At 36.3% G+C, this 11,602-nt stretch overlaps 1 protein-coding gene across 1 annotated transcript in view; it reads right to left on the reverse strand.

Annotated features, from left to right (window-relative positions):
* Positions 1-5,769: 5,769 nt before the first annotated feature.
* The window catches only part of Orc5 (origin recognition complex subunit 5), a 57,178-nt gene continuing 51,345 nt past the window's right edge, over positions 5,770-11,602 (reverse strand). Inside the window, exon 14 of the mRNA XM_042684766.1 lies at positions 5,770-6,607. Coding sequence (XP_042540700.1) covers positions 6,562-6,607 — 46 coding nt within the window. The 3' untranslated portion in view covers positions 5,770-6,561. The remainder of the gene's footprint in view (positions 6,608-11,602) is intronic.

Consider the following 11,602-nt stretch of genomic DNA (forward strand, 5'->3'; position numbering starts at 1 on the left):
AAGTGCTAGGGCTTTACCAATGTCTTAATTTTTCAAAAGAGCTCATTTGGCTTCTGCTAATTTTTATCTATTTTTCACTTGAAAAATTTATTTCTATTCTCTGCTATGTCTTTTATTTATCTGGCCTAAACTGCTGTTCTATCTTTTAAAGATGGAAGCTTAGATCATGGACATCTTTTTTGTTGTATGCACTTAAGTATATAAATCTTTCTCTAAGCATTATTTTAGTCAAAACAACAACCACCACCCTAAATCTTATCTTACATTTTAACTAGTTAGGGTTAAAATATTTTCTAGTTTCCATTGTAGTTTTTCCTTTCTTTTTAAAAAATTCAACATATATGAGTATTATGAATCTTGATCAATGTTGCCCTTTTTATCTCCCTCAATTCCACCCATTATGGTGACCCATAGATAATTTACAAGGTTTTGATTAGTGCCCAAACATCTGGAAGTGGGTGAATGTTCTGGTTATATTTTTTATTATTCCTTCTCAATTTTTCAGTTTAATTCTGTATTTTTTGTATGATTGCAATATTCCAGAATTTGTCAGCATATTGGCTAATATTGTCTGTGCATTCAAAAGTATGTATATCCTGAAGCTATTGAGCATAGTGCCCTATAAATTTCTACATGTATTATTTTTCTCATATATAATATATAAAATATGAGTATATAAGCTGATATGCTGATGTGTGTGTTGTTAGCTACTGAAAATGCTGTAAGCTCAAACTATTATACGTTCACTATGAAAGCTATTATAGGTTCACTATGAAACTACTATAGGTTCACTATGAAATACCCCCCCTTCCCTTGTTTTCTCCTTCCCTCCCTTCTTTCCTTCTTATTCCCTTACACACACACACACACACACACACACACACACACACACACACACACAGATTGTCACTCATACTTTCTTAGTCCCTCTGAACTGCTACTTAGTAATCACAGATAAATTTGTTTCTCACAGTTCTGGAAGCTGAAGTCCTAGATCAAGGTGCCAGGAGGTCTGGTGATGAACCTCTCTATTCCAGGATAGGGACTCATTTGTATATTCTCCAGATAGAAGGAACTCTGATTTAACATGGTAGAAGAAACATAGAGCAAAGAGGTAAGAGATGAATGCTGTGTCCTCAGATCATATAAAATAGAAAGGCATAGTAGGGTGAACAGCTCCCTTGGTCTTTTATTTTAATAAGGTCACTAATCCATTCCTAAGAATAGGACCTTGATGACCTAATCACTTCCAGAAGATTCTGCTTTAAGATCCTCACACAGGTGAAGAATAACTTACTCAGTCCCTATCTAGTTCCCTAGCTGTATTCTCCACCAACCAACCACTAAAGTGGCTCTCATCTTAGTTAGGGTCAACTTTGCCCTTTGAGCTATCAGGTCAAAATGTTGCAGTTCTTCTTTCCTCTTTCACAATTGACACCTAATTACTTAGCAAGTCTTGCACAAATTTCTTTCAAATTATATCAGAACCCTTGATAACTTCTCACCACCTCCAATGCTAACACTCTTTTCTAAGCCTTCATTATTTCTTATCTTCGTTATTTTAATAGCTTACAATTAATCTACATGCTATCCTTTTTGGATTCCTTACAGATATTCTCAAAATAACAAGTAATGACTCATTTCAAAACCTAGGCAAGATCCTTCTGCTCAGCACTCTCAGCACTCAAGTCATGCAGAATCAAAACCAAGTTACTCAATGTCCTCCAAGGCCATTCAAAAGCCAGTTCCCACCACTACCCTTACTTTCTGTGCTCTAACCACATTGGCTCTTGAAGCCAGAGCACCTATGGTTTGGAAGCAGAGGGGGAAAGTTACAATTATTTCTATATAATTTCTTTTTTGGGGGGGAGGTCCGGTCGTGGGCCTGAACTCTGGGCCTGGGCGCTGTCCCTCAGCTCTTCAGCTCAAGGCTAGCGCTCTACCACTTGAGCCACAATGCCACTTCTGGCTTTTTTTTTTTTTTCCTGCTTATGTGGTGCTGAGGAATCGAACCCAGGGCCTCATGCATGCAAGGCAAGCACTCTACCACTGAGCCACCTTCCCAGCCCCCTCTATATAATTTCTTTAGCTTACTTCAAGATGGTTTTTCCCTCACTACTACAATTTTAATGACTAAGACATTTAACTCAGTAATGATGGCCTGTTTCTGATATTACTTAAGCTTACATTTGCAATAACAGCACCAGATTTCTGTGAAGGCCAGAAATCTGTCTCCTTTGATCACTGTGGTATCCACTGCACCTAACAAAACAGCTGGCAGGTAGATGATTCTTAGTATGTGTGGAATGAATAGTGCTTGCTTTTATGAAACCTGCCATTAAATTAGACCTTCATCTGAAAGACCAGTGAAATGGACAGTGGTTTATCCAAAACCAAAGCAAATCTTTAATGCTTTACAACCCCGGCAACTTTCAACATGCCAAAGTCCAACTATTTACTCACCAGTTGGGATACCTTCTAAAAGTCCCATCATTTCTGTGCATCAACATGCAGTTAACTGAATGAATTGATTATAATATTCTCTGCTCTACCAAATTTCTACTTCTCATACTGTGTCTCATGAATGTGTGTTACTGCTGGAAAATGAGCATTAACTGTGTATTCAAGGCATTTAACGGCAAATTTGAGTGAAATGTTGCTATCTTGATAGGAAGGATTTGAGCTCTACTAAGCATTTTTGAAAGCAAATTGTGTCAGCAGCCTGAAATTACATGCAAAATTATCTAAATTATTCACATGTGATAGGCAATCATACGTTGTAGATGAAGCTTTCAAAATGTAGGAGATGAAGCTGAATAATATCAACTTCTGGTCTAATTACCTCCAATCCAAGTGTCTGCTTATGGCTAAAGGCATAAAATGCAAGCAATTACAATACATGATATTGTGAGACTTCAGGTAGCAATGGAAGGCACTTTCAGCTCTGACTGCACACATGCAAATTTCTCTATCTCATTTACTACTTTTAAGCTTTACCAAGTACTCTGTGTTAAGGAGTACATTATTCTTCAGTTTGTTGTTACTTTTCATAGCACTGAAAGTGCTAAAGAATGAGTAGGTTTCTGATTGTTGTAGTTTTCCATGCCCTAGAAAATATTAACTGCATTAATCATTGGTTAGTTGACTCAGTGTGTTAGAGCTATACCACTAATTGTTCAGTCATCACACCTTGGGGACAAACAATGCAAGTAGGTGGGCACTTGCTCTCTGAATCAATCACTGTACCACCACTATATCACAAGATCCTGAAAGGTAAATAAAGCCTGAATGTGGATTAGAACATAGTGGACAACCCTTTAATTATAATATATATGTGTATACACACACACACAGAGCATTGTGACTATTTGACTGCTTCTAAATTTCAAGCAAGAAAAGAAGGAATGGAAGGTGAGCATATGTAGTCATTATAGCCAATGATCATTGTGTAAAAACTGAGCTACATAATTTGAGAGTATAGGAGAGGGAAAAGAGGGGCAAATGAAAGAAGAGGTGACACTGACCACAAAGCATTATACTCATAACTTCACTTACAAAACTGTAAACTCTTTGTACAAATACGTAATAATAATTTCTGTAGGTAAAGTACTCCTTTCTTAGACATAAATACATATTTTATGACAATAGCTACCTGAACACTTGCTATGTGCCAGGTACCTTATCTGTACTGTTTCTCAACCTTGTTTCAACTGACACATTTTAAATTGGGTAACTTTATCATGGGACATGTATTTTAATGCATTCAACAGCTTCTCTGGCCTTAACCCTTCCCATCCCCTGCTTGGTAGTGACCCCCAATGTCTCCAAAAATTGCCAAATACATTCTGGCAGACAAAATTGCCCCAACTTGAGAATTGCTGCTTTAGATATATCAACTTATTTAATACAGTAAACAACTCTATGAGGTAAATTCTCTTCTGTGATGTATAGGTTTTATCAGCCAGCTTTGTAGTACTGCAACAAAATAGCAAATACAAGGCTTAGAGTATTATCTATCAGTTGGACCTGTTGTTTTTGAGCCTGAGTCAGTGACTGGATAGGAAAAGAATCTGCTTACCTCATTGCAGTCAGGAAGAAAAAGGGGTTGAGGTTCCAACATTCCTTTCATGATACACACTCAATGATCTAACTTCCTCCCCTTAAACTCCACCTTTTAAAGGTTCCATTACCTTCAATAGTACCATAAGATGGGGACCAAGCCTTTAACACACTTAAGGGGATACTTGTCAAAATCAGAGCAACAATTAAGAACAGAGAGGCACACAGAGGTAATATAACAAGTCTATCATCACAGTGCCAGTAGTGATACAGCTGATATTTCATCTAAGGTAGCCTGGCTCTAGAACCCAAATCTTAACTGCTATATTAGTATTGAGACTGCATTTGTTTGTGACTTTAAGACAATGAGATTAAGCTCTGTGGATCAAAGTCTCTTTCAGAGCTGTTGAAAAAGAACTGTCTTATCAATGAAGACTGGTCTCAGGACTGAAAATGACTTGTAAGTAAGAAGGAAGCAGGAGTGAAGTTTTTGTATACTTGGCTTTGGTAACTGAAAGAAGTCTACATATAAATAAAGATTCTGAGTTTTAATAGCTTTCATCTTCTATGGCCCAAATCACCATGAGGTCTAGGTAGATGCTGCATTTAAGTGCCTCTAATATTAACAAAGATCTGGCCCATCAGACAGCATAATTCCCATCATTAGATTTCCTTCTATAATTAGAGGTTTATGTCTTACAATTAGAGAATTCCATTTGCAGATGACCCTTGTTAAAATGTTAATATACACATTAAGCTCTGTTAGTATTCATTTAAATGAATTAATCAAATTAGTGAGTCATTTAGCAAGCCATTAGAGAGTAAATTACAAAAGAGCAAACTTTTCAATGTTCAGTCAGGGTAAGAAAAAACGTAGTTACAAGGTACCATACAAGAAAGCTGTACCTGGGGCAGGCAATATGGTATAGTGTGGGTACAGATAGAGAATGTGCTGGGCAGGGGACAGCTGACCAACAGTGATTAGGAGGAACTTTATCTCCTTCCTGTCCTATCCCCATTTCCCTATTTGACAATATCTCCTTACCTTTAGTACCCAGAATTTCACCCTCAAAATTCAGACTGGTCCTTGACAGCCTATGTAGCAGATGCCCATCTGCATAGCAAAATATGAGGAGGTGAAAAGAACCATCCCAGGTGGCAATGCTCTTCCCTCGAACGAGATACCCAAATGGGATTTCTACTTTGACAATATGGATTTCTATGTGGAGAAATATTCCAATCGGTACAATACATGGCTTTGTACTGGTCATGTTTCCCTAAGTATCTTATGACACATAAAACTTACCACTTTCTGTGGGAAATGAGACTCACAGTGAGGAAGCATTGCTCACTAGTTGTAATGCTGTCCTCTGTGCTAGGAAGTTTTCCTTTGCTGTCTTATATAAGTAGTCAAAAAGAAACTCTATTCCTCTTCTCCTTAGTCATTAGCACTAAATAAAAGCAAGTAGAAAAACTGAAAAGACCTGTATTTTTAAAAACAGTTCAGACAATCACTATGTAAAAAGGTTTCTTAACTAGAAATGCTTTCTGGGAGAATTTTTCTTCACAAAAGAAATGAAGGAATCAAATGCCACTGAAAATTAAACAAGACTCTAAGCACCTTAAATCTGCTCAACTTCAAGCATTCAAATACTAACAGAAAACTTCTTTAAAACGATGAAAAGAAAGTGAGAACCAAGATACACAACATACAACAAGAAAGAATTTTATTATGGACTCACTAAGATCAATGATTTAAAAAAATGAAAAGAAGGGAGGGAAGAACAGGGAGAGGGAGAAAAGGGAAGGGCAGGGGAGAAAAATAAGAAAGAAAAAGAAAAGGAAACCAAATGCTGATAAAAAATAAGCCAGGTTAGGTAGTTATTTACAAGAGAGTGGCCAGACTGACCTTACATAGCATGTGAAATTAACAAATAGGCTTAGAGATGGAAAGTTGGTCTACAACTGATCTACCTTTTGAGAAAATTAGGGTGAAACATACAAGTTTAGGTTAAAAAATTTATTATATTTTGCAACTATGATCTTTTAAAATAATGGCCTTAGAAAATCTGCTTTGGCAAGCAACCATAGAGGCTCCTATGGAGAGGAAGTGAAAAGACTGGGCATATAAACAAGGGCTGCTGGCACGTTCAAAGCGCAGGGGATAGTTCACAGAGCAAAATGTAGTCCTAAGTAAATGGGTTTCAGGCAATTTCAGTGTTAAGATAACATCATTAAGAGTAGAACAGATTGTGCTCAAACCCTGCTGTTTATAATTAACACGTTGCTTCCAAATACTCCAGGGTCCCTGGTAAATAGTCTTCTGCTCACATCTACCCAGACCAATCAGAATATTTTCATCAGATTCCATGCTGGGCCAGCACCTGTTTGGACAAATCCAAGAGAGCCAAAGAACTCCTCTCCCTGGCCAGCTAAGGAGTTGGATGAACACAGCTTGGCTTAGTCATTGTCACAATGTCCATATGGCTTTGAAGCTTGTTTTCACAAGAAATCATACAAGTATTTTATTATGTCAAAGTTCACCGTCCTATAAACAAAAACAGATACTACGTTAGCATCCTCATCTCCACACTGCTCAGTTTATGTATGATTCTGAAAAGCACAGCGAAATTAGTTAACAACTAAAGCTAAATAATCTTACAATACTATTAAAATGTACACTATTTTTTAAAGATATTAGAGTGCATATAAAATCTTTTTGTTTTGTTTTGCCAGGCATAAAGTTTACTTTTCTTTAAAAAAAACAAAGGAAAAAGTTAGAGCCGTTCAATATTCTGCGTTGCAACTACATTACAGAAGCTCAGATTTCACTTGAAAGCTATTTTCTTTTTGTCTAATAATAGGAATAAAGTAATTAGGGATGCAAAAGTATTGAAATCTTCTATGCTTCTGAACAATGTTGCTCTTCCAAAACACCTGTTTTATCTTTACATAAATGTACAGCTCATCTGTCCTCATTTGCAGTTTCATTCTTTTCAGTGGTTGACCTGCATGTGTATTGTAACTAAATCTGTATGATCCAAGAATACGATAAACAGACGATGTAGATGTATATTTTTGTACTCTGATGGCAGGCAGAGTAAAATAGCTGAGGAAAAGAGACATATAATTATTTTCTTTTCACCAAACTCACTCTTCACTATAAATATTCAGACTTGGAGGTTTATTATTTGAATAAATGGTCAAAATAATTAGATATAATGATCGAGTAATAAGTATAAAATTAAAGCTTTAAGTATTCAATTCTACGAAACTAATCATTCAAGTAGAACAGCCTTTTAAAGATTCTCTAATTGCATGCTCTTATTTATTAAACCATAACCAATTAATGTTTTTGTCTATCACTCTGTAATATACTTTCTTTAGAAGTTTCTAAGCAAATGACTGACATATCATCCATAGATACTGCTTATGAAAACACATTTAAAAATAGCTCAAGTGAGATGGTATGGCTGTTGTGCTACCTCACAGTAGACCAACAACTACCAACAACCATGTCATCTCTGCAGAATACTAAACCTTTCTAAATGTCATAAAACCACTGCCAAAACAGTCCCATTAGCATGAACAGTGAATAAAACAACTAAAGACAGTTACTTAAATTTAAAAAATTTACCTCATGTATAAGTATGGTTACTAAATTACATTATTTTGTTTTTGTTTTATTCAAGTCTTAAATTCTGAAATTTACTGATAACAAGGTACCTATAAAAATAATTTTTAAAAGTCATGATATTAGTGGAAAGGATCTTTTTTTTTTTAAAAAGAGAACCTAGAAAGGAAACAGAAACAACAGGCTACTTTTAATTATTGAGGGAAAAAAGGGCAACTGGAATTTGTATATCTCTCCAGGTACACTTCTTCCTTACAATGACTTTTGGGTCTTAAGGTTGCAAATATCAAATGACGAGATAAAATAGAATATTCTTTTCTTTTCTTTTTCTTTCACTTTGCCCTAAGTGAAAACAAAAAGTTCAGAAGAAGCTAAGATAAAACAACTTAAATTCCAACATTAGAGCAACATTAGAGAATTCCTACATTATAGGGTATGATTCAATTACAGAGTAGTATAAAGTCATACAAAATGATCAATACAATGTTGTATCTACACTATTATGGGTGAAAGGTGAACAGTTATAATTATGTTGAATTAGCTATAGAAAAATGTTTGTCTAACAGACTAGTACTAGAAGAGGGCATAAACAAATAACAATTCTCAGATTTACTTATAAAAGGACTCATTTATTTTCAATAATCTACTTATACTGCTTTATACACTACACTAAAGCACAGTTCATGCAGTAATTTTAATAACAAAAGTGGACTTTCAACCACTAATCACCACACACACACACACACACACACACACACACACACATACAAATTGATAAAAGCCTGATTCCACTCCATTTCTCTGTTTTGTCACTGGGAAGTCGTCAAGCAAACTGACTCACAGTAAGATTTTTAGACTCTGTGTCTACTTCCTTCTGACATTCACCCATATGGATGAGTGGCTTGCTAAATGACCCCCCACCACAAATACATATGTATTCTTTTAAACAAGTCTGCATTTCAGAATTTGGTAAAATAACCAGGGCAACATCAAAAATTAAATAGCATATTTCAAAAGTTAACTTTTTGAAGGAAAAACAACCCATTTTAAATACAAATAAAGTTGTGTACTTTACACCTATTTTCTCTGACTAATTTATGTACATATGCCAGTACTGAGTCTTGAACTCAGGGCCTCAGGGATTTTTTTGCTTGCAGCTGACATTCTACTACTAGAGCCATGCCTCCAGACCAGTTTCTTGCTGGTTAATTGGAAATGGAGTCCCGCTGACTTTTTTGTGAGCTGACTTTCAATCTCAATCCTCTAGGTCTCAGGCTACTAAGCAGCTAAGAATATAGGTGTGACCCACCAGAAACCTACCACTATGGGTTTCTCTGGCTTCAGATGCACATTAGACTCATATAAATATAATTTTAAGATTTTAGAGCAAATACTGTCTCCCAAAGAACTCAAATCAGTTGTTATCTAAAGCAAGCAGCTAGAAAGGAGAATATGGTCAGGCATGGTGGTAAATACCTGTAATCCCAGCTACTGAGGAAACAGAGAAGAGGGTAAATGTAGTTTGAGGATAGCCTAGGCAAAAAAGTTAGCAAGATACATTTCAACAAACAAGCTAGGCATATTGACTCATAACTGCAATCCCAGCTACAAAGGAAAAATAGGTAGGAGGATACAGGTTTGAGTTTGGCTCTGGGCAAAAAACTGAGACCTATCTAAAATATAAAACAGAGCTGGGATGTGGCAAAAGAATTTAGGCTAATACAAGTAAGAATGCTGAAAGGAGTAACATTGGTTAAGATATGTTAAATAGCATCTCCTTTGTACAACTACTTAAAGATAACTAAAAAAAAAGAATTTAGAATACAAGTAAATGATATGATATATATTTTAGGGTATAATTTTACTTATATCCTTTTACTTCACTCTGTCAATTCTTTTGCTCTACACTGAACTATTTTATTTTTCTCTCACAAGTTACTATTTTATTTCTTTTTACTTGTGTGGGTTATCTGATTTTAGGTTCTCTTAAAAATCTTTTTTTTCTGACTACTCACAATCATACTAACCTGTAATTGTAAAATGTCTTGTACTGACTTCCCATTGACTATGGAGGAAAAGCAATTATGAACTTAGAACTTTCATTCACATTAAGAACATTTCAAGAACAGCACTGTACAAGGTTTTCAGTTCCTCTGTCTTCTCCAAACTTTATTTCACATTCTGTATTCCCTTTCAGGAAACAGCTTCCCGCTGCCTTTTTGTTCAAACCAACAAAGCTGTCTATATTCTCTATTTCTTCAATAAATTTTCCTTTTCTCCTTCTGGGCCTAACTGAAACTTGGGACGGGAAGATTTAGTGAGTCAACTGTGCTACCCCAGACAAGTTCTGCCAGTGGGGTTGATGTCATTGTACAAATAATAATAATAATAATAATAAAAGTCTGTGCTTCTGAGAACCAGAACATTCCACTTACCACCATCTACCCACCTGGTTATCATCTCTTAGTCACTGAAAATTCAACATTCAGTTCTGTTCTTCCTTTGCATCCTAAGACCTGCACTAGCTTGGCGACACACATTTGTCTTCATCATCTCCAATGATTATGCTCAGAAAATATCCATTTAGACATTCTACCTTCTACTCTCAATATGCTCAATTTGAGCTATCTGGAACATCTTGGGCCAATCAGTTCACAAATCATGATACTGAGTATTTAAAATTGTGCCAGACACGGAACTATTAGCCCCTCTCTGTCCAGTTTACACTCCAAGTGCTCACTTGCTAGCATTCATCTGAACTCATCTGGCAAAACCCCAGTATTATGTGATTTCAATTATAATTCTTTTCTGCCCTAGTATCTAGCATATGGAATGCTGCAGGAAAAGATCACAAGTCTCACAGATTGGTGCCATTGTAAATTCAAGGTCAAGAACTTTAACCCTCCCAGCATTTTCTTCCATTCCCTGTGGTGACTATTTCAAACATCTCATATTTCTCTCACACTGCTACTACTTCTGCCATTAGTCATGATTTTGCCTCCTCCTTCACTGGGAAAATAGGAGCCACCAGATCAGAACTCTTTTGGTACTAAAACTTCAAACTTAGTTTCACTGAAATCTTTTTCCTTCTTGTTATAATGCAATAAATAGGGATGCAATAAAAAAAAATATGTTAGAATGCATCTCATCCAGGACTCTTTCACTTCATGTTCTAAATTTCATGCTTACATAATAACTCCCATGGTTTAATTTCTTTCTGTTTTATACCATTAACTCTCTTTTGATGGTTTTCCCTATCAATTTTTAGACATGCTCAAATCTTTAAAATTGGGCTTCTATCCTACGAAGTGTTCCTGCTAACATTACAAATGACTGCTTTATGATTAAACAAGAGGACCCTGCTCAAGTTCTTGGCAGCATTTGACTTCTGACCATTATTCTCTTCCCTTAAGTTTTCTTGTGTATACAACTTTATATATAACTGCCTTGTCCACTTAAGCATATAGCATAAGTATTTATTTGAGCTTTATCCTTTAAGAGATTTTCGGTAACTGCATAGTGTTTGTTTTTTGTTTTGTCAGCTGTGGGGCTTGAACTCTGGGCCTGGGCGCTGTCCCTCAGCTCTTCAGCTCAAGGCTAGCGCTCTACCACTTGAGCCACAGTACCACTTCCAGTTTTCTGGTGGTTAACTGGAGGTAAGAGTCTCATGGACTTTCCTGCCTGGGCTGGCTTTGAACTGCGATCCTCAGATCTCAGCCTCCTGAGTAGCTAGGATTACAGGCAGCACTGTGTCTTCTCACTTACCCTCTGCCATAAGTGTCAGGAAGCAGGCCTACCCTGCCCATGGCATTTGAGAAGGATCGTGTAAGAAACATTTAAACTGAAATCTGAAGGCTGCATAGCAGTTGACAAGATGATGGAGAGAAGTGGGACAATGCTGAAAGGGCA

Source organism: Dipodomys spectabilis, unplaced genomic scaffold, assembly GCF_019054845.1.
Source record: "Dipodomys spectabilis isolate Male_0828 unplaced genomic scaffold, ASM1905484v1 ptg000089l, whole genome shotgun sequence".
NCBI lineage: Eukaryota > Metazoa > Chordata > Mammalia > Rodentia > Heteromyidae > Dipodomys > Dipodomys spectabilis.